The sequence below is a fragment of the Drosophila melanogaster genome, chromosome 2R (assembly GCF_000001215.4).
Source record: "Drosophila melanogaster chromosome 2R".
Lineage (NCBI taxonomy): Eukaryota > Metazoa > Arthropoda > Insecta > Diptera > Drosophilidae > Drosophila > Drosophila melanogaster.
Window position 1 is genome coordinate 7,916,823 of NT_033778.4, and position 25,138 is coordinate 7,941,960.

At 46.0% G+C, this 25,138-nt stretch overlaps 10 protein-coding genes across 18 annotated transcripts, besides 1 other annotated feature; 4 read left to right on the plus strand and 6 right to left on the minus strand.

Annotated features, from left to right (window-relative positions):
• The first annotated feature begins 33 nt into the window (after window positions 1–33).
• Window positions 34–4,757, plus strand: Cul1 (Cullin 1). Of its 4 annotated transcripts, NM_165571.2 has the most exons (5): window positions 34–180; window positions 259–286; window positions 910–2,017; window positions 2,079–3,125; window positions 3,182–4,076. In NM_165571.2, exons 3-5 carry the CDS (start codon window positions 1,142–1,144, stop codon window positions 3,581–3,583), a joined length of 2,325 nt encoding a protein of 774 aa, NP_724623.1. In that variant the 5' UTR covers window positions 34–180; window positions 259–286; window positions 910–1,141; the 3' UTR covers window positions 3,584–4,076. The 4 variants fall into 4 exon arrangements, with proteins under 4 accessions (NP_724623.1, NP_724622.1, NP_724621.1 ...); NM_165570.3 differs by having other exon boundaries at window positions 132–286; window positions 3,182–4,757; NM_165569.2 differs by lacking the exons at window positions 34–180; window positions 259–286 and adding an exon at window positions 356–512.
• Or43b (Odorant receptor 43b) lies at window positions 4,013–5,782 on the minus strand. Its single transcript, NM_078932.3, has 3 exons — window positions 4,946–5,782; window positions 4,293–4,650; window positions 4,013–4,229 (listed from the first exon to the last, which is right to left on the minus strand). Exons 1-3 carry the CDS (start codon window positions 5,719–5,721, stop codon window positions 4,152–4,154), a joined length of 1,212 nt encoding a protein of 403 aa, NP_523656.2. The 5' UTR covers window positions 5,722–5,782; the 3' UTR covers window positions 4,013–4,151.
• A 170-nt stretch (window positions 5,783–5,952) lies between these two features.
• On the minus strand, window positions 5,953–8,166 carry Kdm4A (Lysine demethylase 4A). 2 transcript variants are annotated; one of them, NM_001259265.2, is made up of 4 exons: window positions 7,939–8,166; window positions 7,776–7,867; window positions 6,865–7,710; window positions 5,953–6,790 (listed from the first exon to the last, which is right to left on the minus strand). In NM_001259265.2, exons 1-4 carry the CDS (start codon window positions 8,092–8,094, stop codon window positions 6,415–6,417), a joined length of 1,470 nt encoding a protein of 489 aa, NP_001246194.1. In that variant the 5' UTR covers window positions 8,095–8,166; the 3' UTR covers window positions 5,953–6,414. The 2 variants fall into 2 exon arrangements, with proteins under 2 accessions (NP_001246194.1, NP_610331.1); NM_136487.4 differs by having other exon boundaries at window positions 6,847–7,710.
• A 460-nt stretch (window positions 8,167–8,626) lies between these two features.
• Window positions 8,627–8,770: a mobile genetic element.
• A 1,060-nt stretch (window positions 8,771–9,830) lies between these two features.
• Window positions 9,831–13,100, plus strand: MFS12 (Major Facilitator Superfamily Transporter 12). Of its 3 annotated transcripts, none has more exons than NM_136488.4 (4): window positions 9,831–9,958; window positions 11,264–11,473; window positions 11,537–11,991; window positions 12,054–13,100. In NM_136488.4, exons 1-4 carry the CDS (start codon window positions 9,925–9,927, stop codon window positions 12,786–12,788), a joined length of 1,434 nt encoding a protein of 477 aa, NP_610332.3. In that variant the 5' UTR covers window positions 9,831–9,924; the 3' UTR covers window positions 12,789–13,100. The 3 variants fall into 3 exon arrangements, with proteins under 3 accessions (NP_610332.3, NP_001246196.1, NP_001246195.1); NM_001259266.1 differs by lacking the exon at window positions 9,831–9,958 and adding an exon at window positions 11,107–11,205; NM_001259267.1 differs by lacking the exon at window positions 9,831–9,958 and having other exon boundaries at window positions 10,684–11,473.
• PIG-X (Phosphatidylinositol glycan anchor biosynthesis class X) lies at window positions 12,836–14,194 on the minus strand. Of its 2 annotated transcripts, none has more exons than NM_001103751.2 (4): window positions 14,032–14,194; window positions 13,838–13,970; window positions 13,630–13,778; window positions 12,836–13,567 (listed from the first exon to the last, which is right to left on the minus strand). In NM_001103751.2, exons 1-4 carry the CDS (start codon window positions 14,052–14,054, stop codon window positions 13,159–13,161), a joined length of 714 nt encoding a protein of 237 aa, NP_001097221.1. In that variant the 5' UTR covers window positions 14,055–14,194; the 3' UTR covers window positions 12,836–13,158. The 2 variants fall into 2 exon arrangements, with proteins under 2 accessions (NP_001097221.1, NP_001286172.1); NM_001299243.1 differs by having other exon boundaries at window positions 13,838–13,988.
• A 37-nt stretch (window positions 14,195–14,231) lies between these two features.
• rnh1 (ribonuclease H1) lies at window positions 14,232–15,558 on the minus strand. Of its 2 annotated transcripts, NM_057967.5 has the most exons (5): window positions 15,186–15,558; window positions 15,077–15,133; window positions 14,789–15,024; window positions 14,463–14,733; window positions 14,232–14,402 (listed from the first exon to the last, which is right to left on the minus strand). In NM_057967.5, exons 1-5 carry the CDS (start codon window positions 15,525–15,527, stop codon window positions 14,307–14,309), a joined length of 1,002 nt encoding a protein of 333 aa, NP_477315.1. In that variant the 5' UTR covers window positions 15,528–15,558; the 3' UTR covers window positions 14,232–14,306. The 2 variants fall into 2 exon arrangements, with proteins under 2 accessions (NP_477315.1, NP_995777.1); NM_206055.3 differs by lacking the exon at window positions 15,077–15,133.
• A 48-nt stretch (window positions 15,559–15,606) lies between these two features.
• Window positions 15,607–20,018, plus strand: drosha. Its single transcript, NM_058088.4, has 3 exons — window positions 15,607–17,215; window positions 17,274–19,598; window positions 19,663–20,018. Exons 1-3 carry the CDS (start codon window positions 15,694–15,696, stop codon window positions 19,797–19,799), a joined length of 3,984 nt encoding a protein of 1,327 aa, NP_477436.1. The 5' UTR covers window positions 15,607–15,693; the 3' UTR covers window positions 19,800–20,018.
• A 25-nt stretch (window positions 20,019–20,043) lies between these two features.
• On the minus strand, window positions 20,044–22,292 carry CG8728 (uncharacterized protein). Its single transcript, NM_136489.3, has 6 exons — window positions 22,078–22,292; window positions 21,615–21,993; window positions 21,137–21,553; window positions 20,940–21,080; window positions 20,382–20,886; window positions 20,044–20,321 (listed from the first exon to the last, which is right to left on the minus strand). The coding sequence occupies exons 1-6, from the start codon at window positions 22,131–22,133 to the stop codon at window positions 20,149–20,151; spliced, it is 1,671 nt and encodes a 556-aa protein (NP_610333.1). The 5' UTR covers window positions 22,134–22,292; the 3' UTR covers window positions 20,044–20,148.
• An 86-nt stretch (window positions 22,293–22,378) lies between these two features.
• CG30380 (uncharacterized protein) lies at window positions 22,379–22,837 on the minus strand. The gene has a single exon (NM_165573.3). The coding sequence runs from the start codon at window positions 22,734–22,736 to the stop codon at window positions 22,431–22,433; it is 306 nt and encodes a 101-aa protein (NP_724625.1). The 5' UTR covers window positions 22,737–22,837; the 3' UTR covers window positions 22,379–22,430.
• A 296-nt stretch (window positions 22,838–23,133) lies between these two features.
• On the plus strand, window positions 23,134–25,048 carry CG30379 (uncharacterized protein; the record flags this gene model as incomplete). The annotated part of the gene is made up of 3 exons (NM_165574.2): window positions 23,134–23,185; window positions 24,162–24,391; window positions 24,443–25,048. 3 exons carry the CDS (start codon window positions 23,134–23,136, stop codon window positions 25,046–25,048), a joined length of 888 nt encoding a protein of 295 aa, NP_724626.2.
• Window positions 25,049–25,138: the final 90 nt, after the last annotated feature.

Consider the following 25,138-nt stretch of genomic DNA (forward strand, 5'->3'; position numbering starts at 1 on the left):
TAAACTATAATATAACTGCTTTCCGTGTAAAGAATTCCCTGAAAAATGAGATCGCCACCAATAGTGGCGCCCAATAAATAGATCGCCAACGATAGCTGGTCTTAAGCGATACCACCGTCGAGGGCCTTGCAGCGCAATGGCCGAACGGTCACACATTTTAATAGTTAGGAATAAACGAAAGTTAGCAATTTTCACAGAAAAAAAAAATTAATTTAATTATAAGCAAAGCAGTGAAACACAATTTTAATTTAGTTTTAGTTTTAATTTTAGCAGCGTCTGGCAACAGGTAATATAAAGCAAAATGAGGGAAATGCAAAGAGACGGGATTTCGTGCTTTGAAAATGGCGAACAAAAGAGAAAAAGTGTGTGTGCTCCAAGGGGAAATCAAATCCATCACGACGTCACGAAAAGAAAACTCAGTCGCACGGCTCAATTTACCAGGAAAATAAATTTCGTTTGGAGGGAGCTATGTGAAAAATCGAAAAAAATGTTAACAATTTAGTTGTGAAATGGTTATGTCCGCTATCTTTTCTCTTGGCTTTATGTGCCTTTGTGTGGGTGCGGGTGTGTGTGTGAAGGCGAGGGCGACTGCATATGTGTGCATGCGAGTGTTTATTTAACCAGGAAGTTGGGTTTTCGAACACGATCTAACGATAGCGGGGGCGGTGGTGGGGCTTCACCTGCCATGCGATTGGCCAATACCCTACATTGCAGGGCATGTCCGACCACCGCGCATTGCATTACAGCTTGTGCGTGCATGTGTGTGTGTGTGTGTATTCCGCAAGCCTCTCTTTTATTGCTGTGACATTGGATCATAATAGGCGACCTTCGGGTCGTCGCTTTTAACGTGGCGAGGCCTACTACATTCCCAATCCCATTCCGTTTTTGTACCGATTCTCTCATCTGCAGATTGACACTTTAAATTCCAAAATTGGAACACCGATTCGCCAAGATTCCGGCCACAACTCCAAGGACGAGAGCCGCGAAACGACGCCACCTGGAAAGCAGCAGCAATCCCCTGTCGCCCGCGCAGCATTCGCCACCTAGGGTCATTGCCTTCTCCAGCCCAGCGCCACTGCAGGGACAGCATCCTCCAGTGGAAGAAGGCAGAAGGCCGTTGCCACAACCCACCGCCGCCAGAATGAACCGCTCCGGCAATTCCCAGACCACACAGAAACTCGTCAACCTGGACGATATCTGGAGCGAATTGGTCGAGGGCATTATGCAGGTGTTTGAGCACGAGAAGTCCCTCACCCGCAGCCAGTACATGCGTTTCTACACTCACGTCTATGACTACTGCACCAGCGTGAGCGCGGCTCCAAGCGGACGGAGCAGCGGAAAGACAGGCGGAGCGCAGCTGGTGGGCAAGAAGCTGTACGACCGGCTGGAACAATTTCTCAAGTCATACCTGAGCGAGCTGCTCACCAAGTTCAAGGCCATCAGCGGCGAGGAGGTACTCCTGTCGCGCTACACCAAACAGTGGAAGTCGTATCAGTTCTCCAGTACCGTTCTGGACGGCATCTGCAACTACCTGAATCGGAACTGGGTGAAGCGCGAGTGCGAGGAGGGGCAGAAGGGTATCTACAAGATCTACCGACTGGCCCTCGTCGCCTGGAAGGGACATTTGTTCCAAGTGCTAAATGAGCCGGTCACCAAGGCAGTGCTCAAGTCCATTGAGGAGGAGCGTCAAGGCAAGCTCATTAACCGGTCGCTGGTCCGCGACGTTATCGAGTGCTACGTGGAGCTCAGCTTTAACGAGGAGGATACCGATGCCGAGCAGCAGAAGTTATCCGTCTACAAGCAAAACTTTGAAAACAAGTTCATCGCAGACACATCAGCCTTCTACGAGAAGGAGTCGGACGCCTTTCTGTCCACCAACACGGTCACCGAGTATCTGAAGCACGTCGAAAACAGGCTGGAGGAGGAGACGCAGCGCGTCCGCGGCTTTAATTCAAAGAACGGTCTTTCCTATCTGCACGAGACCACAGCGGATGTGCTGAAGTCCACATGCGAAGAGGTGGGATTGCCTACCGTGTCCAACTTTAAAGCCGCCTACTAACCGAATCAATGTCTTTCAGGTTCTTATCGAAAAACATCTGAAAATCTTTCACACCGAGTTTCAGAATCTGCTCAACGCAGACCGAAACGATGATCTGAAACGGATGTACTCCTTGGTCGCCCTCTCGTCCAAAAACCTGACAGATCTCAAGTCCATCCTTGAGAACCATATACTCCACCAGGGCACGGAGGCCATTGCCAAGTGTTGCACTACCGACGCGGCCAACGATCCCAAGACGTACGTACAGACCATCCTGGACGTGCACAAGAAGTACAACGCCCTCGTTCTGACGGCGTTCAACAATGACAACGGATTTGTGGCCGCTTTGGACAAGGCGTGTGGAAAGTTCATAAACTCGAACGTGGTCACGATCGCAAACAGTGCTAGCAAGTCGCCCGAATTGCTGGCCAAGTACTGCGATCTGTTATTAAAAAAATCCTCGAAAAATCCCGAGGACAAGGAGCTCGAGGACAATCTTAACCAGGTGATGGTCGTGTTCAAGTATATCGAGGATAAGGACGTCTTCCAAAAATATTACTCCAAGATGCTTGCTAAGCGCTTGGTTAACCACACATCGGCTTCGGATGACGCCGAGGCTATGATGATCTCCAAACTGAAGCAGACATGTGGTTACGAATACACCGTCAAGCTTCAGAGGATGTTCCAGGACATTGGCGTCTCAAAGGACTTGAACTCGTACTTTAAGCAGTACCTGGCCGAAAAGAACTTGACCATGGAAATAGACTTTGGCATCGAAGTCCTGTCCTCAGGCTCTTGGCCTTTCCAGCTGAGCAACAACTTCCTGCTACCATCTGAGCTGGAGCGGTCAGTGCGACAGTTCAATGAGTTCTACGCCGCCCGCCACTCTGGCCGCAAGCTCAACTGGTTGTATCAGATGTGCAAGGGCGAACTGATAATGAACGTCAACCGCAATAATTCCTCCACCTACACCCTGCAGGCCAGCACCTTCCAAATGTCAGTGCTGCTCCAGTTTAACGATCAGCTCAGTTTTACAGTCCAGCAACTGCAGGACAACACACAGACGCAGCAGGAGAACTTGATTCAGGTGAGAGTAGTGTCAATAGATAGAATTAATAGAGACTTATGTAAGAATTTCTTCAGGTATTGCAAATACTGCTCAAGGCGAAGGTGCTGACCTCCAGCGACAATGAGAACTCGCTGACGCCAGAGTCGACGGTGGAGCTGTTCCTCGATTACAAAAACAAGAAGCGCCGAATTAACATCAACCAGCCTTTGAAGACTGAACTTAAAGTGGAGCAGGAGACTGTACATAAGCACATAGAGGAGGACCGAAAATTACTGATCCAGGCGGCGATCGTCCGCATCATGAAGATGCGCAAACGACTCAACCACACCAATCTCATATCGGAGGTGCTTAATCAGCTGTCAACGCGCTTTAAGCCTAAGGTGCCCGTGATCAAGAAGTGCATAGACATCCTGATCGAGAAGGAGTATCTAGAGCGAATGGAGGGACACAAAGACACATATAGTTATCTCGCCTAAGTTTTTGTTAAATGAACAACTTTCGCTGTTTCATCTATGCCAGCCATTAAAAATATCATCAATAAACTTAGATTCGTGTCGACCCTCCGCTACCCTTCCTCCTAGCCCGAAATAAACTGCCGCCGAAACATTCGAACTAGAAGCGAGCTAAAAATACTCCATGCTTCGCATAAAATGTGCAATTCTCGCCAACGCGTCACTAACTCCATCTTCCGACACCCAGCACCTCATTCAAAGAAAAGGCCAGTCGCAGGGATCAAGTGAACCTATTGACCAGATCACAGCCGATGAATCCGGCCTCTGTAGGAACATATTCCAATTGCCGAGGACAAGGTTCCAGGTTCCCAGCCTACAAATAGACTTCTGCAGGGGCTGTACGGTATACATATGTAGCGATTTTCTTTACTTCCCATTGTTCGATCAATATTTGTTTTAACTAGATTATGTTTATTCATAATTCGCTGTATGCATATACAATTATTATAATTCTACGAAGCAAAAAAGTGTTAAGTTCATAAAACTATGTACGTTTACCTCTGGTGCGGTCAATTGTATTGAGTATTCCTTTCTATTCCTTAATGCTTAACTTTTGGTCCAGGTTCATACCGCTCGCGATGGCGTACACGGTGAAGGCGAACTTGGCTACCTGCAAGGATTGAAGTTCGGACTTTGCTTCCTTCCCCGTTCTAACCGAGAGCAGTGGACTTACATTGATGTTAGTGGCCAAATTAATGTTAAATATGTTCATGGCGGTGAAGGTCATGGGCTGCTGCAGTTTCTGCAGGAACTGGATGACAGTCCGCTGGTATCGCTTGTCCTGCACCCACCAGGCGGAATGGAAAAGTGCGTGGGCCAGTTCTTTGCAGTCGTCCACGATGGCGTTGCAGTAGAAGCAAAGCGGAAAAGTCTGCAGAAGGACGGCCATAACGTAGATGACTATGCCGAATCGGGTCGATTGATCAGCGAACAATACCATGTTGATCATAATTATGCCCAGGATCGATCCGCATATGATGAATTGGGCAAATATCGTGCCAGAGATGATTGGTTGAATGGCATCACAAAAACTGCATGGGAAACAGTGGGATGGGTTTTTAACATTGAAAATTTAAATTAATGCATATATTTTAAAAAATGTAAGCTAATTTATTTGAAATAAAATAGTTTTATGTCGAATCGTTTGATATACCATTTATTTTATCCTGAATGTAAAAATATACTCTTATATATTCAGAAATATCAATAGCGAGTTCTTATAAAAGTTGTACTTTTATTCAGTTTTCCGAATAAATTCAGATCCGTTGAGTGAAAACATAATTCACGGTTGTTGATATTTCCGGTAGGATAATGAAACTGACTTACTTTAGCATGGTTCTGTGTGCCTTGATACAATCCACCAACGATTTAAACATGTAGCTCGGGTCGCTGCTACCCTCGTTGCTGGGATCGCCCAAGTAAATGATACGGTCCTTGAGCAAGAGAATATGAGTTCGCAGGGCTGCCACGTAAATCACAGGGTAGGAATCGGTGGCGGTGGCCACATATATGGCATAACCCACGGTGAAGTACTCCAGAAAACTCTGGATGTACATCTGGGTCCGATCGACTCGCCAGTTTATGAACGGATAGTACGTATTGTAGGGAACACGGTGGTGCAGTAGTCCGTCCAGTAGCGTGGAGGTGGCGTAGAGGACGTAGACCACGACGAAGGTCAGGTACAGTCTTGTAATAGTGGCCACCATGTCGCGAACCTTGCGCTTCTCCGCCGGCTTCACGCAGTACTTATCCAATTCGTCAAAGTGCTTGTTGGCCAGCTCCAAGCGGTGCGTATAGACGATCAGAGTGAAGAACTTCAGAGCGAAGCACCAAGTGTTGAGGCACAGTTGCAGGGATTGCAGCAGCAGCTCCGGCGGGAACTCCGCCAGATGTATCACATAGTTGATTGGGAAACTTACGGGAAGTATCACCATATTGTAGGTGAACGAAAACACCCTCCAAATCTTGCGGCCTATACCGAAATCGTTCTTCAAATTCAAGCCCGAATTTCGCAGCGTCTCCATCATGTATGCATTCGAATCCCTAGACTGTATGGGCTCCGATATAGGAGCCGGATAGACGAGCTTAAAGTGTCCGAACATCTAAAGTTTCGAATGTTTAAGGCTATAATATAACTGGCGATAGGAGGAGCTCGGAATGCTTTTATAGTCCGCGATTTGTAGTTCTTAATTAATGTTTGCCAATTTAGTAGGCGTTCCTCTTTTGGTTGCAAAGAATTTTACACATGTGATAACATATCAAATTATTAAACCATATTTCTGTGTGATTATAGACATTGGCCTTTAGGGTGTTTTTTTTTTAAATGATTTTTTCTGATAGTTCCTTAAAAATGGTTGCCAATTTAGTGGGCGTTTCTCTTTTGGTTGCAAAGAATTTTACACATGTCATAACATATCAAATTATTAAACGATATATCTGTGTGATTATAGACATTGGCCTTTAGGGTGTTCTTTAAAAAATGATTTTGGCATTTTCAGATTTAAATTGTGTTGCAATACTTCTTTCGGTGGGAACAGACACTTGTTAAATTAAAATGTGAACGGACAAATTCAGTCTGCCCTACAGCTACAGCTTAAAGATTTACATATTTGTTTGCACGAATTTGCTTGTCTTCTAAATTATACACACATATCTTCTTAGTTATGTCGTCATGTCCTCTTAAAATGTATAAAAATTTACCAAAGAATATCACTACTAGATCTTTGATTGCTGCGGCGCGAAAATCTAACAAGGAGATCAAAAACTGCCAGCAAGCAGTGCCACATCTGGAATCCTCAATCCTCGTCGTCAAGTGTGAGTACTTTTGTCTGGAAGCGCATTCGTTTGGTATTCTTTACTACACCGTTGGTGAGCAGGTTGGCCCCTCGATCCGGACAGGGCAGTTCATTCCATAGGCGCTTTACGCGCACCACAGCCTCAGTATTGAAGTCGTATCTCTTGGGGGCGGAAGATGGTTCAGGTACAGACGCAATGGTTGGGAGTTTGCGTAGTTTGACAACTGGCTGCAGCTGGCGGCAGCTGCTATAGCTGCTCACACTGGCCTTATCGTCGACATCCTCGGCGGACTCCGCGTTTCGTTCACATCCATTGCCGGCCAGCGAGCAGCCTCGCTTCTGCGGAGATTCTTCTTCGGATTTGGCTGCACGTAAGCTGAAATATTAGGTTGTCTTAGTAATATAAGTCAACTTCAATAGCTAATGTAATACTTTTCCTGTTTCTCGTACTCATTCAAAGTGGGTGGTGCTGCAGCGCATATTTTACCCGGCTCCTCGGGATGACAGCCCATGTCCTGACCTTTCAGCCAATTATCGTATCGCTCTGGCTGGAAACGGCGTACGAAGGTCTCCATCGAGATCTTAACCATGTCGCTGCGGCATCGGCAAATACTAGCCCGCTTGCCGTACTCGATCCAACGCTTCGACGCAAAGTTGGTCGACTCGGCGCCGTTGAAGCCATGATTGAACCCGGCATGGTAGCCGAAGGGAAATGTAATCATGATTTCGCCCGCTTCCTGCGTGATCTTGTTGTAAGGTATGTTGTGCTGGCGCAGCACCTTCGGACTGATCATGGTCATCTTATGGCGAAGATAGGCATTGCATTCCTGGTAGTTCTCAGAGAAGGTTTCGTTCGCCAGCTTCTCCAGACGTCTGCCATACGCCGGCGGAATGGCGTACCAGGTTTTGGGTGCTCCAAAATGCAGATAGTTAATAGAATACAGATCCATGTCCTCGGTATGCCAGGCAAAAGAGCTCTTCCACATGCCAAAGTAGAGGTAAGCCGTGTTTACCCCATCGATGATTATGTTGTAGTCAGTGTTGACCAAGTTTAATATGGTGTCCAAGCGTCCAATGTTCCAAACGTCAAGGTCTTCATCACTCAGCGATCCCTTGACATCGGCTGCATACAGTGGCGATATGTAGGTGATGTTCTTCCAGTACTTGCGCTCCAGATCGTCGTAGTCGAAGTGCCTCGGTGTCTGGTGCAGCTCCGAGTTGGCCTTCTCCATGAATTGGCGCAAGGTCATCTGCCGGCGCTGCTGGATGTTGATTTGCTGGTACACCCCGTGCGCCCTGCATTAACATTCAAAAGTTTTCCCTTATTTTTGTCCATTGAGTCGTAAATGAGAAGCACTTACCCAGTGACTACTTGGCAAATCGGCGCTGGAATGGTCATGTTGATGTTGTCTATGTCGTAGCCCGACTTTCGGGGCACCCATTCCGCAGGTGGCTGCATATAAAAAAATACCAATTTAATTATATTTATGTGCAAAGATGTAGTTGGGGGCTGGGCCAGCTTACTTGGATTTTGGCCAAGCCGGCTAAGTGTGCTCCCCGAGACTCAATGTACTCAATGTAGGCGGAAAAATTTTGAAACTCCTCGTAGCTGGGACGGAAGGTCATGATACGGGGCACTTTGTTCTGCTCTTCATCGGCGAATGAAGATCTCGTGGACATATTGAAGGAGCAGCAAAAAAATTAAGCAAGCGAAACGAATCTCCTTTGCCTAGTGTGACCAGATAACAAGAAGTATAATATACAAAGAAATTATCGTTTTTCCGTTACAATAATATTTTGAAGAACAACATTTTTAAAGAAAATTTTAAAAAGATTTTAAGTATTTATTGCAGTACTGGTAAGGTATAAGGTATATATACAAGGTATATAAATGGAAATTAAATGAAATTAAATAAATAAGTAATAATAAGTATTTTTTAATAATCAAGATACATAATATAAAAATATCATATATTTAATTATTTAGTATGGAATTGGATGGCCTTTGTATTACTTTAAAATTCTAAAAATGAAAATTAGATCGCTTGGAGGAACAGCATATTTTTTTTACCAATTCGGCTACACATTGCCAACAAATCGTTCTTATCCCTACCAATTTGGAACCACATGTTTTAATTCTATTTTATAATGAATGGATACAAAACATAATTAGCTATTGCAATACATATTTACAGTATGAAACTAACCCATAAACAAGAGAGAATGCTATGGTCGAGTTCCTCGACTATCAGATACCCGTTACTCAGCTAGTGTGAATGCGAACACGAAATTTCGTAATTTTTCTGGGATATCTATAGATATTGGGGAATAAAATAAGAAAAAATTAAAAAATATTTCAAAATGAACGGCTTAGCGGCGTTAAAATGGGTGTGGCAAAAATTTATTTATTGGCAATCTATGTGAATGTCAAAAAATGTCAGTGCAGATTCTTGTATTTTGTCAATTTTAGCGTTTGGATCATTTTCTTATCGAACAAACGCAAAAGATCTCAAGGCATTAATGTAATCAACAACGTAAACATTACAACTATAGGGCTCTTTTGATCACAAGATGTGGTCTACGTGTTTCGTTGTTATATTCTCCTAATACGATCAAATACTTCTTAATAAGAATTACTATATTTATTATTAGCTACTTAAATGGTATGACAAATCATTTAAATCATGGCATGCATCACATAGTTAATTTTGAACAGGAGTACTATCTTTTTCGCATATCTATCACATAGAAGTTGCACACTCCGCAGTGATAAAGATTTAAAGCCACTTCAAATATTACAAAACGTCTTCGTTTGAATTATAAATGTCGTGGTACTTTCTCCTTACATAATACTTGATTGCCCCTCTGACGAAAGCCTTGAAGGCTGACACATGGTATATCTTAGCTATAAAGGCTTTCCCCAGAATCTACTTGGGATCAAAAGTGTTGACAGCGCTAATCGGAAGCTGTAAAACAATTAGGCCAGGATAATCAAGAGAATTCTGTGGAAAGTGCACACAACAAGAGATAACAATTGAATCATTGGCTCTAAAAGGGATTTCGAGTGCAGGCCAGTAACATCCCATATATGTACATATGTATACGTATCAGATAACCCTTTCTATATAAATTACTGATCCACTTTTTATAACAACTGGAATAATACGATCGGTTGTGTTCAATCGCTTACAATCGTAAAAGAAAATCAAAGCGAAGACTTAATGTAATTTGCATTGGATTGAACAATGAGGGGCAAGTGCCGAGCACTTTGGTGGCGGTTTATGGGTTTATGATTATTGCCGCGATAGTGACGGACGATCTGCGTGGCCACTTGAGACCTGGAGGCGGAGCCGCGTGTAATCAGGAGACTGCGATTTTGTGGTATCAGTATAAAAGCGAAAGGTACAACAATCGCTCCGCAGTTTACCATCGTTTTCGGGGCCAGCCACTTCGGACAGACTGATTTCCACATCACCGAGTTATTATAAATAAATCAGAAAGACATCTAAAATGGGTTTCGAACCCTCTGAGGATAAGGCAAGGCGTAAGTTTCGGATCGAAGAGAAAATCACTGCTGATTAAGATAGTATTAGAGTGTCATATTTCACATATTTCGAAATAAAAGCACAATAACTAGAGTTTCATAGAAAACCTTCGAGAGATTCCCAAAATATCAAAATTCAAGTGTGAATAGGTTTGATAAGGTGTGCACCGTGAACATATGGAGTTACTGGAATCGAAAATATTAAATAGAATAATATATATGAAAAAAAAATTATAAAGAACAATATTTTTACCAGCTGGTTCCCTTGCTAAATTAAGTCACTGTGGGCTGTGGACGTACACGTAGTGACGAAGCGCACCAGGATACTTTTTTAAATATTTTTACAAAGCTTAACGATTTAGTAGATTTTTAATTAATAAAATCTTTTGTTTTGTAAAGTCAAGTGCAAAATCATTTTTCGTCACAAAAGTTGATATCAGAACTTTAGTATCTTGTGAGGGTTCGTTCGTCACTTGTTTTAACTTAAAGACATAAATTACATATAGAGCACTATCAGTATCAGTTATACCGCTGCTCTCTTAATCTTCTCCATAAGTGCTCTTCACAAACCACTAGACCTACCCTAAGAGTTTGGTCAATGTTATTACAATCCAGACGTCTGGCTATATATTTGCAAACCATATCTTGATAAATCTTATATCAGACATCTGCCGAGACTTACGACTTTATGAAGATCAACAGAGATAAATCGGCCTGACACAAAGAAAATATTTATTAACTGCGCGAAGGTTGGCCAACGTGTTCATCTGCAGGGAAAGCAATTTCTGGCGATCTAATCTGAATATCCATCCAGTTCAACTTCATAGGAGGAGGCAATCGAGCTTTACGACTGTATACACACGTTTGGTCCCACGGTGGAGTCTCCACCACTACGCGAACTTTTCCATTGAGACCACACAGCTGCTTTTGTTTTCCTCATTGGCAGGCGTTAATGATAATGAAAATATTATTATAATAAAACCCAAAGAGTTCCGTCGGAGCCGCAATTAATGAAATCATCACTATCAGAGCATTGTTAAACGGCAATAAACCGTAGATTGAGGTCCTAGAAAATATCGACCAAGTGACAACAATTTGCACCGTGCACTTATAATGGGGCAATCAATAAATCGGATGGCCAGACGCCAGTTAAATTCCTAACTGATCAGACATGGTTTATTATTCCAGTGGAGAGAGAAGACCCCTGCTAGTCAGAGTAGTTCCGAATCCGCTTAGGAGACTAGCCTGTAAATGAGCGTATCTTTAATCTCTAAACTAAATAAATCATTTACATACCCATCTCAGCTGGAGGTCTTGGCGTGCGACACTGGCAGGCGGTTCTTCTGTTCGTGGGCATGATGATCAACTACTTCCAGCGGGTGAACATCTCGGCTGCCATTGTGCCCATGACGCAGTCCACCGCGGGGGCTCCGTTCTACACCTGGGATACGTCGGACAAGTCCCTGATCCTCAGCAGCTTTTTCTGGGGCTATGTGGTCTCCCAGGTGCCGGCAGGTGAGTGGCTGCAATCTAGGCCGGAATCTACTCGTACTTACCACCTGCTTCACAATTTTGTAGGACTGCTTGCCAAGCGATTTGGAGCCAAGTTAGTGCTGGGCCTGGCGACTGCAATCGGAGGTATTTTGTGCTTCTTCCATCCCATTGCAGCCAAAAGCGGGTGGCAGAGTATCTGCGTTCTGCGCGTTCTTACCGGTCTGGTCCAGGGCACGGTTTATCCGTGTGTCCACACGCTGCTGGCTAAGTGGGTGCCACGCACTGAGCGGGGACTGCTAACCACTGGCGTTTATTCGGGAGCACAGTTCGGAACGGCTGTCATCCTGGTCACCAGTGGCTTCATCTTCGAATCCAGCATGGGTTGGCCAGGGTTGTTCTACCTTTCCGGAGGTCTCAGCCTCGCTTGGGCGCTGCTTTTCTTTTGGCAGGCCGCCAATGAACCGGTTACAGCCAGCAGGATCAGCAAAGGCGAGGTGGAGTATATCGAAAGCCTTACGGGCAGCAACAGCTCCAGTCAGGTGAGTGAAGATGTGATAGGTTATTTGTAGAGCAATTGTAATGGAGCAACCTCTTTTTAAAGTCTATGCCTGTGCCCTGGATGTCGATCTTTAGGTCGCCAGCCTTTTACGGTCTGCTGGCAGCCCATTGTGGATTCACCTGGGGTTTCTACACGCTGCTCACCGAAATGCCCACTTACATGAGCATGGTTCTGCAGCTAAATGTCAAGTCCAATGCCTTCCTCTCCTCGCTGCCGTACTTTGCTATGGGCCTGCTCTGCTTTGTGGTCAGTCCCATATCGGATTTGCTTATCAACAGAGGCACTATATCGATCACCACGGCTCGAAAGCTGTTTAATTCGATTGGACAGTGGGGACCGATGGCTTGTTTGATTGGACTGGGCTACATGACAGCCGATGAGAAAACGTGGGCCATTCTTCTGCTGACACTGGCAGTGGGCATCAATGCGGGCTGTTCCTGTGGATATCTGATCAATCACATCGACCTGTCGCCCAACTTTGCCGGCCCAATGATGGGAGTCACCAATGGGATTGCGGGAGTGACCTCCATAATAGCTCCTTTGGTGGTGGGAGCGATCGTATCGGATGAGGAGGATCCCAGCCAGTGGCGCATGGTATTCTTTATTACAGGAGGTATTTACCTAGTGTGCAACACAATTTTTGTGATATTTGGCAAGGCCACTATTCAGATTTGGAACGAACCTCCATCGACGTCTAGCACGATGACGCTCCGCAGCCACCAGGAAAACGATTCAAAGTCCATTGTTCCCACGTCAGATAAAGACATTCGGTACTAAGCCCTCGATCTGCACCTGGACGCCATGTACATACATTTTCGTTAATTGTAGTAATTATAAGTTATTCTTATTTAAGCTTGCCGCTGTGACAGCGTTATTTGGATATGCCTAGCTATAACTAAAGATAATGGTTTATGTTTACGCTTATGCTTAGGGAAGCTTAATATGACTTAGTTGTGTGATAAGCCCAAAATATGACTTTACTATGTGTGGCACGTTTCGAAGCTGCTGAAGTCGCTTTAACTATATCAATAAGTGAGTTTTCTATGCAAACAGCATATTAATACATATTTACAATCCTGTGTCATCGCTAAAATGTATTGTTCAATTAGCCATCGCTGACTTTGAATCGCACCGACTTCGTCGCCTGTTACTTGACTTTTTGCTGCAGAAGTCGCTGCTCGTTGAGGCGCTGATTGATGCGTCGCGTGTTGGCCATCGAGTGGATGATGGTCCACAGGGCCAGAGACCAACCTAGCAGGATGGTGCCGCACAGAACTGGACCGTAGGCGCTAGCATGGCCTACCGGAATCTCGGCACGCAGCGGCATCTTTAGCTGGCAGTCCACGTGCACCCGCCTCCAGTTGCAGCGCTCCAGATTAGCCATGGTCGTGGGTTGGCCATCCTTGATATGGTTCTCGTCGAAACGGCTTTCCGGCGCATTCAGGCAGTACAGCTTATCGGGCCGGGCAACCAACTCGTTTTCGATGAGCGCACTATCAGCCATCGGGCAGTTGAGATAGAGCTCGGGTAGGGGTATGGCCACCGTTGCCGCCAAACTGTGAGGATTAATTGATTAGTCTAGTGGACGAAAGCAATTCAGACTTCAAGATCACCACACCGCTTATCACTGGGGGCATGGTAGCGAAAATGCACGGGCAGAGCCAGCGATTCCGTAATCTTTGGTGTACCGCGCAGTAAAACGGAGAAGGGCTGCGCCCGTTCCGTGGCTACTTCAATGTTGACGAACTTAGGATAGATGGCATTTAACTGGAGACGAACATTTTTTTATATAGTAACCCTTGTAACTAATTCCCAAGATAACGCACCCTCTTCAAACGCTGCAGGTCATCCAGTTCGTCTGTGCTTATGTAAACGGATGCGGGCAAATCCTGGACCAGCGCATACTCGCAGTCCTTGCCCACCAAGGGTATATCGAACCGCAGACGGTAATTAAGGGTCCTGCATAAACATTTATCACTTTAATTCAGGTAATCCATAAACCGCTCTCCAATATAAAAACCTGTGCATGCCGGCTTTTTCCATTTCCACGTGAACGATAGGTGGTTCGACTACATAACAATGTCCCGCGCCTCCCAGTAAGCCCAAAACCAAGGTGAACAGTAAGCACTGGTTATTTCCCTTGGAATGCATTTTTTGCAAACTAACTTATATTAAAAGCGACTGAAGTAAATTGTAAATAAAAACATTTGGACCAGGGCTGTCGCGTAACTAAAATTTATTCAGCGTTGCCATATCAATTACATACTAAAAATACGGTAAATTTAAAATAGCTTTTCAACCATTTTTCTGCTTATACAAGGCGGATCCTTGCCGCGCCAATTTGTCTGCCATTTCATTGCCCTCTATGCCCTTGTGGGCCTCCACATAGTTCTGGGGATATTAACTGAAGTCAAGTATTTTCCAGGACCTTATTTAAATTTAGTTACGCACCCATTTCACGGTGATGTTGTTCTCCTGAAGCAGTTTATCCAGTTCCTTGAAGTCAACAACGTTTTTAACAGGCTGATTGTTCTTTAGCTTCCAATCCCTTTTTTTCCAACCCGCAACCCACAGCGTTATGGAGTTGATCAAAAACTGAGAGTCTGTGCTGATGCACAGCTTCTGTATTCCCAAGTCAAGAGCTGTTTTAATGGCATGAATGGCCGCTTGTATTTCACCTACATTATTTGTAACGCGTCCTTCCACGGGCTTGGCTGCGTTTCTGCAAAGAACATATAGGTTAAAAGCAAAGTTATTGTGCTGCAGTTACCACTTACAGCTGGTGATTCTTGCCGAAATAAACGCCATAGCCGGCACAGGCTCCGGCTCGTCCGTTGCCTATGCAGGAGCCATCTGTGTACACAATGACATAGCCCTCTGCATCGATTTCAAACTGGAAGGCACCCACTTGCTTGAGTCCTGTGGCTTCTGAGACCTGAGAGGCATGACGTGGGATCTTGTTCCGCTTATCGCCGCTGGTTGTGCCCTTCCGCTTGCGATTGAGAATGTCTGGCTGAAAGAAGCTATGTTTAACTTTTTCTACAGTATGTACTACGGTCTCATACTAAATTGCTACTGTTAGATGGCTTTGGATCTCCCTCAACCTCGTTCATGGCAGCATTCTGAAAGGATGAAAGGTCAGGACTTTGCAAACGTATGTATATTCATGCCTACCAGATCATCCTCGGCTAGGTCGTGATCCTCTTCGGGCCACTCATCTGTGTACTTGGGGTTCTTATTCACTTCGATACTGTTTTTCCAACTGGCCAGTGACGCCTTTTCCTTGCCCAGCGGCACGGCCACATCCTGCGGAGCATACGACTTGCAGCCATTAACGAACTGATCCGCTTCCTGGCGTGTCTTAAACTTCTTGTATTTGGCGTTCTTGAAACCCTTGACCTGCTCCTCGCACTCTGCCCAAGAGCCGTAGACTCCAGACCGCCGCCCACTGGCTACAGCGTAAAACGCCATCGTGCAGCGTTGGAGGTTCCAGCAAAAATACCGCGGAAGTAACATAATTTTCTTACGTTGTCTATCGAAACATATGTGGCACGGCCTTGCCGGATGTGCGAATGTAAACAAACCGGTCGAGTTGCCAGATCATTCGAATCGCGGTAAAAGGTGTGGGTGGAAAAAAGTATAATTGTGGATTTTGCCAAAGATTTTCCCAAAACTTTTCGCCATGTACCAGCCGCCTTTGCCACCGCCTCCAGTCCAGCCTGCTCCTCCGCCCCCGCCACCTCCGCCAGAAGAAGATCTATCTCCACCGGGAGTAGGTGTTCCCTCTCACAACTATTCTTCAAATGAATCCCATTCTCAGAGCTCGAAGTCTTTGGATTACGTCTACCCGGAGACACCGGCTCCTTATGCCAGCTCAGTACCTAGCTATGATCCGTACCAGCAACCACCAGCGTACGGCTACGAGGGATATGCTTACAACGAACAAGCACAGAAGTATGGTGGCCAGGAGTCCCATTACCAATACCAGTACCCGGCATCCGGATCATCATTCCTCTATGAAAGCTATAAATACCCAGACCGCTATCCTGCTTATTCGTCCAACTACCGACCTCCATCCGAAAGGCAGAGGTACACTTCCAACAGCTCCAGTCAAGGCTACCACCATTATCCCGGCTATAGCTCGGGTAGGCGGTATGAACAAAGACATGATCAGGAACACCGTCAAATTCAGGACAGTCGATATGCCCACGAGCCACGACACGGACACTATGCCCACAGGCAGGCAAAGGGGTCGCAACACGGATACTATGGATCTGCAGCCAGAAACCAAGTCAGCGATGACTATTCGCCACGTGGCCATCACGAAAGGGAGAGAAATGAGACCTTAGAGAAGACTAGGGCCAAACCGAAGGTGGAGACCGAAAGGGACCGTCTGTTGAGACAGTGGTGTTCTAACTTCTGCGAAAAACCAGAGGACTATGTGAAGAAGATGAACGCCCTCAGCGAGGCGGATGCGCCAGTCGAATCCTGGGTGCGATCATCGCCAGCGGAGCTCTACTACGAGCGCACCAAGAGCGAAAACGAAGTCAGAGGTCGGGCGCGTCTGCAAAAGCTGTGCACTCTATTCGATGAGGAGCTCCTGCAGAGAGCAAAGCGTGTACGCGAGAAGCTACCCGTTTACGTGCCGCCTCCAAGAAAGGCTCGCCGCCGTGTTTGCAAGCATAAACACAAGTCGGAAGCCTGCTCCTCGTCCTCCTCATCCGATGACGACTCCGACGAAGACGCTTTTAAGATCGAGCAAGACTGCTGCATGGAGGAGCTTTCGCGCAAGGTGCAACATCCGCAGCGTGTGCACGCGGATCTCTGGCACAACGACGCCGGTGAGATGAACGACGGACCTCTTTGCCGCTGCTCAGCCAAGTCCCGGCGCATTGGCATTCGACACGGCATATATCCGGGCGAGACTGGCTATAAGTTGTGCGATCCAAACAGCAACAATGCAGGCAAGCTGTTCCACTACAGGATCAGCATCTCACCGCCCACTAACTTCCTGACAAAGACACCCACCATTATCAAGCATGATGAGCACGAGTTTCTATTCGAGGGCTTCTCACTTCTCTCGCATGTGCGTCTCTCCGATCTGCCCGTCTGCAAGGTGATCCGCTTCAACATCGAGTACACCATTGAGTACGAAGAGGAGAAGATGCCAGAGAACTTCACCATCCACGAGCTAGACATTTTTTGTAAGTAAAATTGAGATTTTTCTTTATAGGCATTACTTACATCTTATCTCAATTTCAGTCAAATACCTGTTTCATGAACTGCTAGAGCTGGTAGACTTTAATCTAATGCCCAACTTACCGTCCGGAAACGTCGAGGAATCCTGCCCAGCTTTTCACTTCTTTCCGCGTTTCGTCCGCGACCTGCCAGATAATGGAAAGGAGGTTTTGGCCATGGTCGAGGTACTCCGCTACTTGCTGGATAATTCTGCACAGCTTGTGGAACGGCAGCAACTACTGCATCTTAACCAGATTAGTCAGAGCGAGTGGCAAAACTACGTGGACTTCATAAAGGGAATGCTGGTCACCAAGCCGGGTTATAAGCCGTGTTCGCTACGCGTTGACCAATTGGACAGGAATAACTCCGATTTGCCCGAGTGCGTAGATCGCGAGACTGGAATCTCACATCCAGCAATCGTGCACTTTGGCATTTGTCATCCTCAGCTAAGCTACGCTGGAAATCCAGAGTACCAGAAGGCGTGGCGAGAGTACGTTAAGTACCGTCATCTGATGGCCAACATGTCGAAGCCCTCTTTCAAGGATAAGCGCAAGCTAGAGGAGAAGGAGCAACGTCTTCAGGAGATGCGAACTCAGGGGCGCATGAAACGAAATATCACAGTGGCGATCAGCTCGGAGGGCTTCTATCGCACCGGCATTATGTGCGACGTTGTGCAGCATGCCATGTTGATTCCTGTCCTAACTGGTCACCTTCGCTTTCACAAGTCGCTGGACCTGCTAGAGGAGAGTATCGGGTACCGCTTTAAAAATCGGTACCTTCTCCAATTGGCGCTGACGCATCCCTCATACAAGGAGAACTACGGTACCAATCCGGATCACGCCCGTAATTCGCTGACTAACTGCGGAATTCGTCAGCCGGAGTACGGAGATCGCAAGATCCATTACATGAACACACGCAAGCGGGGTATCAACACATTAGTGAGCATTATGTCCAGATTTGGCAAGGAGCATGAGACTGTTTCGAACATAACCCACAATGAGAGACTAGAGTTCCTCGGTGATGCTGTAGTAGAATTCCTCAGCTCAATCCATCTGTTTTTTATGTTCCCTGAACTGGAGGAGGGTGGTTTGGCCACTTACCGAGCGGCAATTGTCCAAAACCAGCACTTGGCTCTGTTGGCCAAAAAGCTGCAACTGGAAGAGTTTATGCTGTACGCACACGGATCCGATCTGTGCCACGAGTTGGAACTGCGTCACGCCATGGCCAACTGTTTTGAAGCCCTAATGGGCGCGCTTCTATTGGATGGTGGAATCAAGGTGGCAGATGAGGTGTTCACGGATGCACTCTTCCGGCAGGACGAGAAACTGCTGAGTATATGGAAGAATCTGCCGGAGCACCCGTTGCAGGAACAGGAGCCACTTGGGGATCGCAGCTGTATTGATTCCTACCGTGTGCTTAAGGAGTTAACCAAATTCGAGGACTCTATTGGAATCAAGTTTAAGCACATTCGGCTTTTGGCTCGCGCTTTTACCGATCGCTCCATTGGTTTCACCCACTTGACCCTTGGGTCAAATCAGCGTTTAGAGTTCTTGGGCGACACAGTGCTGCAGCTGATTTGCTCGGAGTACCTATATCGTCACTTCCCTGAGCACCACGAGGGCCACTTGTCCCTGCTACGATCCTCATTGGTCAATAATCGCACTCAAGCGGTGGTTTGCGATGATTTGGGAATGCCGAAATATGCCGTGTATGCCAATCCCAAGGCTGATTTGAAGACCAAAGATCGTGCCGATCTGCTGGAGGCATTCCTCGGCGCCCTGTACGTGGACAAGGGTCTCCTGTATTGTGAACAGTTTTGCCATGTATGTTTGTTCCCGCGACTTCAGTTGTTTATCATGAATCAGGACTGGAACGATCCCAAGTCGAAGCTGCAGCAGTGCTGCCTCACACTTCGCACAATGGATGGCGGCGAGCCGGACATTCCCTACTACAAGGTGGTGGAGGCCAGTGGTCCAACTAATACGCGGGTATACAAGGTGGCCGTTTATTTCCGCTCAAAGCGGCTGGCCACTTCAAGTGGCTCCTCCATTCAGCAGGCGGAGATGAACGCCGCTAAGCAGGCGCTGGAGAATTCAAGGGACCTGTTTCCCCAACTGGATCACCAAAAGCGCGTGATCGCCAAGAGCATAAAGAAACAAACGGGCAACGAATTGGACAACGACAGTGATCGCCAGCATCAAGAAGAAAAAATCAAGCGGCCCAAATATGCGACACCGCTTCAGGATGAGAGCCATCTTCCTAAGCAATATCGCATGCACGAGAACATTTCCAGCGATGAGTTGCCGGAAGACGAAGACTTCGAAAGCACTGCTCCCAAGAGTCCAACAAGTAAGTTAATAGATACGGTGTGCTGTGATTAATAGGTATCTATAGGTATCCTTTTCGTTTCTAGTGCCCTTAAGAAGTAACAGAAGTGGCAGTAGTAGCAGCAGCAGCAGCAGTGATAGCGATGGCTCAACCTCTTCTCCGAAGTGCAAGCGCCGATTAAAGAAATGTTCCTCGGTGTCTTCAAAATCTTCGCTGGGATGAACAGCTTTGCGTATGCTATAGCTATAGGAGGCCCAAATTGAGTAAGACAATCGTGGGAGCGGTGTAAAAATGTAATGGGTTATCTTAATGAATCGCTCATTTAGTAGATGCAATTCTCCCCTTTGCTATCAGGACATCTTACTTTCTAAGTAAGATGTTAGAGGACAAAAATTTGCCTGTCTCTAATTGTCGCCTAATTAAAAATACCATTAAAGCAACAAATAAAATAACCGAGTCGAATTTTGGGAATTTTGGTTTTTAGCCAATTTAAACTTAACACGGTTGCCCTTCGCACAATATTGTAAACAAAGCGAAATGATATCCAATGGAGGCGGTCTCACACCCAGCGCTATTTGAACAAGGAAAGCCTACGTCCCAGCCCGGTACGTCCTGAACCACTGACCGCGTTGGTGATGTGGCTCATCTCGGGAAGATTGTGGATGTCGCCGCGGGCGGCCACAGAAGGCGGCGAGCTCAGGAGACGTTGAGCAACGCGTTGGATATCGGCGGCAGTTACACTTTCTGTAATATGAATTAACGAGTTAAATGATAGCATTAATTGATTAATTAAGATGCTTTTACCAATTTCCTTGATAAAATGCTGCGGTCGTTTTCGCTGCCCCGTCACCAGCACTTGGCGGCCCACGTCCTCGAACACAACGGGTCTCGACTCCAGGTTCATTAGTAACATGGACTGAAGCTGGATCTTCGAGCGCATTAGCTCTTCACGGCCTGGCTCTGCGGCCATGCCCATCATCTCGCGGGTCAGGACCTCGACCATGTCGTTCATGTGCTGTGGCGGTGCGCTACCGTGAACACAGAAGAGACCACAATCGCCGTAAGCATGATTGTAGGCCGTGGCGCTGTACATCCAGTGGTAGCGGTTTAGCACCTTGGTATACAGGCGCGAGTACATGCCCTTGCCAGGACCGCCTGCGGAGAAGGATCCACCACCGCCCATCATGATATTCAGGACGCACAGGGGAACGAAGTCCTTGTCCTGGTGGGAACAGCCTTCAAATCCGAGAATTACATGGGCCAGCTCTGGTAGCCCAGCGGCCGCATAGATTGGGATTTCGCATTGTTCCTATGGGCAGTTCATGTTTATTAAGAAGTTAATCAAAGTATTATTGCACCCACCTTTACTAATCCGCCAGTGTATTGTGCAATAGACGTATCTACTTGCTTAGGTCCCGAGTCCTCCAGGGCTTCCGTTTCCCAGATGGCTTTGTCCTCCACAAAGTATCTTTGCACATGGCTAACCAGCTCATCATGATCCACCTGAAAAGATATTCTTTAACTGAAATCCGAGTACAAAAGAGATTTTTTACACTTACGCCTACACCAGCGATGACCATGCGCTTGGGAGAGTGATGGTACTTAAGGTAGTTCATTAGCACATTGCGGTTTATGTGGTCCAGGTTCTCAAGGGGACATAGCTTGGGCAGGCCCAAGGTATTGTCCCTGAATGCTGCCGCGTGGATCATGTCCATCAGTATTGGCTCCTGCTCAGGCCGCATGCCCAGTGTCTCCAGCTCAAAGTTGACGGCCCGCCTGGCCAGACTCACCTCCTGGTCGCTAAGTGTGGGCCGCAAAGTGACGTCCGCCAGCAGACGCGTCACGGAATCAATAGCCCGGCTGTCGATGCTGGCGGCATAAATGAGCGTGTCCCGCGAGCTCTGACAGTCGCAAATGCCTCCGTTCTTCTCCAGCTCCTTAAGTATGGCGTCCTTGTTGGGAAAGTTGACTGTGGACTTTGGAATGAGTAGACGGATTAGCCGAGATCCTACATTACATAAGCGCAACTTGGCTCACATTAAAAGCTAGCTTTTCGAGAAAGTGCGACACGCCGCTGGGGTAAGCGACTTCGTAGCGCGGCCCGGAGTCGATAACCAGGCCCACAGTGCAGAACTGTCCGTACCGCGGTTCCGAGGCAATCCGCAGACCGTTCGGCAGCGTCGTTACCTTCGTAATGGCGCTTTCCGCCAGTGGAGCTGCGTAAACGGCCTCCGGCAGGTTGGGCAGTGGCTCGGTGAGAGGTGGCAGGTGGGTGACAATCTCCTTGGAAGGCGTGTTCACTTTCTGTGGCCCATCACTTGTACGCACGCCGCCGGTGATCTGTCCGATTCCTGTGCCACTGCCCACCTCGTCGCCACCCAGACTGGTCACCTTGGTGGCCATAAGGCGTGGAAACCTGCATTGTGTTTGGAGATAGGGCACTTATTAGATTCGCCGGCTCCACAACAGCCCACTTTTCACCACTCCGCGAGATTCTTACGTGCGCCAGGTGTGCCTGAGCTTTTTCAGCATGCCGATGCTGCGCCCGTTCATCATGTGTTGGTGATTTGGGTATTATAACGGTATTTACAGAATTATGTGAATTATATTTGAATTTGATTCAGAAACACATTTTTTTACGCTTTTAAACGAATGAATTTCGAAGAAAAAAATGTTGATTTCTTCTTCTTGTGCTCTAGACATAAGTGTCAATCACACGGAATATTAGGGCTGCATGCCTGGCAGGGTTGCCAGCTCACTGCAGTTCGATTTACCGTTGAGAAAATAGATCGTTATATTTTCGTTTTCAAAAAGGGGCTTTATTTGCGAATAATACAGATTTTAAAAGCGGAACTAATCGAAGTTGAAACGCCTCTTGCCGTCGAACCTATAGCCATAGGCCGCCGCGTTCTTGGTGTCCACTAGCGCTGGGTTCCGGTGCTTGAAGAAGCTGCCATGTCCGTGTGCGGGTCGCGATGCGCTATTGGGGATTCCCTCCACCTCACGGGGATAAAAGGCCTCGAACATCCCCTCCGGTGGCAGGCAGCACTCGGCTATCTTAGGATCATTGGGATCGTAGGCAGCCACTCTTCCTGGTCCCGAAAGTACGGTCAGCCCGAGCACAAACAAAGCCTTGAGCAATAGCGCAGTTACGCTCATTATCGCACAATTGCACTCACACGCGGGCAATTAACTTTTACTTTTAGCTGACGGAACCCGTTTAAGTCCGACTTCGTGTGCCGGTGGCTTTTGTGAACTGAAGTGATATTGACCAAACGATGGTGGATATATGAACACATATTGGACCTACATACATATGTAGGCATGAAAGCAGTTGCTTAAGTCACCACATGCGAAAATCAGCCGCTATTTCGCGGCAATCGCGAAAACTCTGGCACCGCTGCCCCGAAATAAAACCGGCATCTCAGTTTCCATTCCTCCGGCTTTTCTTCAGTTCGAAATACGGATACATACACTACTTATTTTTCTTATTAGTTCCCTAATTGGGCTCTTAAGATTGCCAGTCGCCCTTGGAAAAAGACCAGACGCGGCAGACATGGATTCACCTAAAAAAGAAACAGGATTCCTCGATAAGGCTTCACTGTACGGTAAGATCTTGAAGTTAAAAATAGAATTAATGAAAATAATGTGTTTTTTTTGTGTAGAAGAGCTTATACAGAAACCTTTTCTTAGATATACAAAAAATCAAAAAGTTTATACGAGGATTAAATATATATCTAGACTTGTAAACCATTTATTTCGGCGTCTGTATGTGTTAGAACATAAGCGGTCTGAGTTGAACGATAACTCATATATGTATGTATGTAAACATGATATCCCAGTTGGGACTCATTGGAGAAATTCATCTACATTCAATGTATTATTTATTGGATTAAAAATATATATGTAAACTTTTTAAATTGTTTTAAGAGCTTTATGCTTGATTAGTTGCTTGCTTAAATAATAAACGAATGTTTGTTGTTCACTAAAGAAGATTTACGTATGAATAGCAAGCAAAACAATCAGCATGTCCATTGATTCAGATTGTATTATATATTATAAAAAAAAATTTTAATCTTTAACTTTCTATTGACCTAAGATATAAATTAAATTTTTCTCCAACAATTTGTCTATTCGGACCATTCACTAAGAAGTTATAATAGAAAGAACTAGTCGCTAGGTGGAGCCACTTATATACTTGCTTTGCTGCTGTCATATTGGAAATTCGAGTTGCAGTGACGTATAAAAGATGGTCTAGGTCCTTGAATGTAGCATACTCTTTGGCTATATGTTAAACCTAGCTCACACTCCTTAAAATTGTATTACATATATAACTCTTTTGCAAGGTTGCATTTTTTTGTTGCTAGATATTTTATGACATTCCAAGCAATTCAAAATTTGATTTAATTAAGTCGATTTTGTAAGACCCATTTCCTTTAGTTTGGTCTCCTTTATTGTATTTAAAACATCATTCCATCAACACACTGCAGAAATGTTATTATAAGGCTTAACTTATTAACTTGTCACGATTCCTAATATTAAAGTTTAACCTTTTTTATTTTTATTGAAATGAATTTTTTGCAGCGTGGTTTAATTTTGTCCCATTACCTGAAAACTCTGACCGTTACCCACCGATTTCTTTGTCAGCCCCTCCTACGGAAAACGAGTCCCAGGACACGAATTCCGATCCAAAAGATGGCGAACACTTGGTCGAAAATGGGATGATTTCCCATGATTTGATTGTTAAAAGTAATGTATTCGAGGATCCCACTATACGCATGGGATTCGTCCGCAAGGTTTTTGGAATCCTTTTGGTGAGATAGACCGATTCAGTGGAACATTTTATATGTATGTGATTCTTGCAGGCCCAATTACTGTTCACGTTGGCTGTGATAGCAATATTTTCTTACCACCAACCCACCAAGGACTTCATGCATGAGAACTTCCTTCTAGTTCTTGTCGCCATGATCGTTAACATTATCGTTTTGAGCACAATCGTTTGTGTGGAGAACGTGCGACGAAGGCATCCTGTTAACCTGATTTGCCTCGCTCTTTATACCTTCACCATGTCGCTGCTCCTGGGGACCGCATCCAGCCAAATGGATTCCAATGTGGTAATCTCGGCCGTGGCCATTACCACACTTCTAGTCATCGCACTTTCCATCTACGCCGTGCAAACCAAATACGATTACACAGCTGCTGGAGGGGTCATATTGACCTTTGTGATAATACTCATAGTTCTATCAGTGTGTGGTGTTTGGATGCCCGATTTCGTAGACAGCCTGCCAATAACTTGCCTATGCACCTTTATTGGCTGTTTTTTTTTAATCGCCGATATGCAGTCGATAGTGGGCGGCAATCGTTCGGAACAGTTGGATCCCGAGGAATATGTATTCGCGGCTCTCACTCTGTACGTCGATGTGGTTCGCATATTCATTTACATCCTTCGAATTTTGGAAAAATTTTATTAGTAGAGCTAATCCTAGTCACAGCTCTTGAAAACAATGTATGCTGTTCTTCTTCTCAAGCTTTTGCAGATATAACCACAATCAGCTTTACAA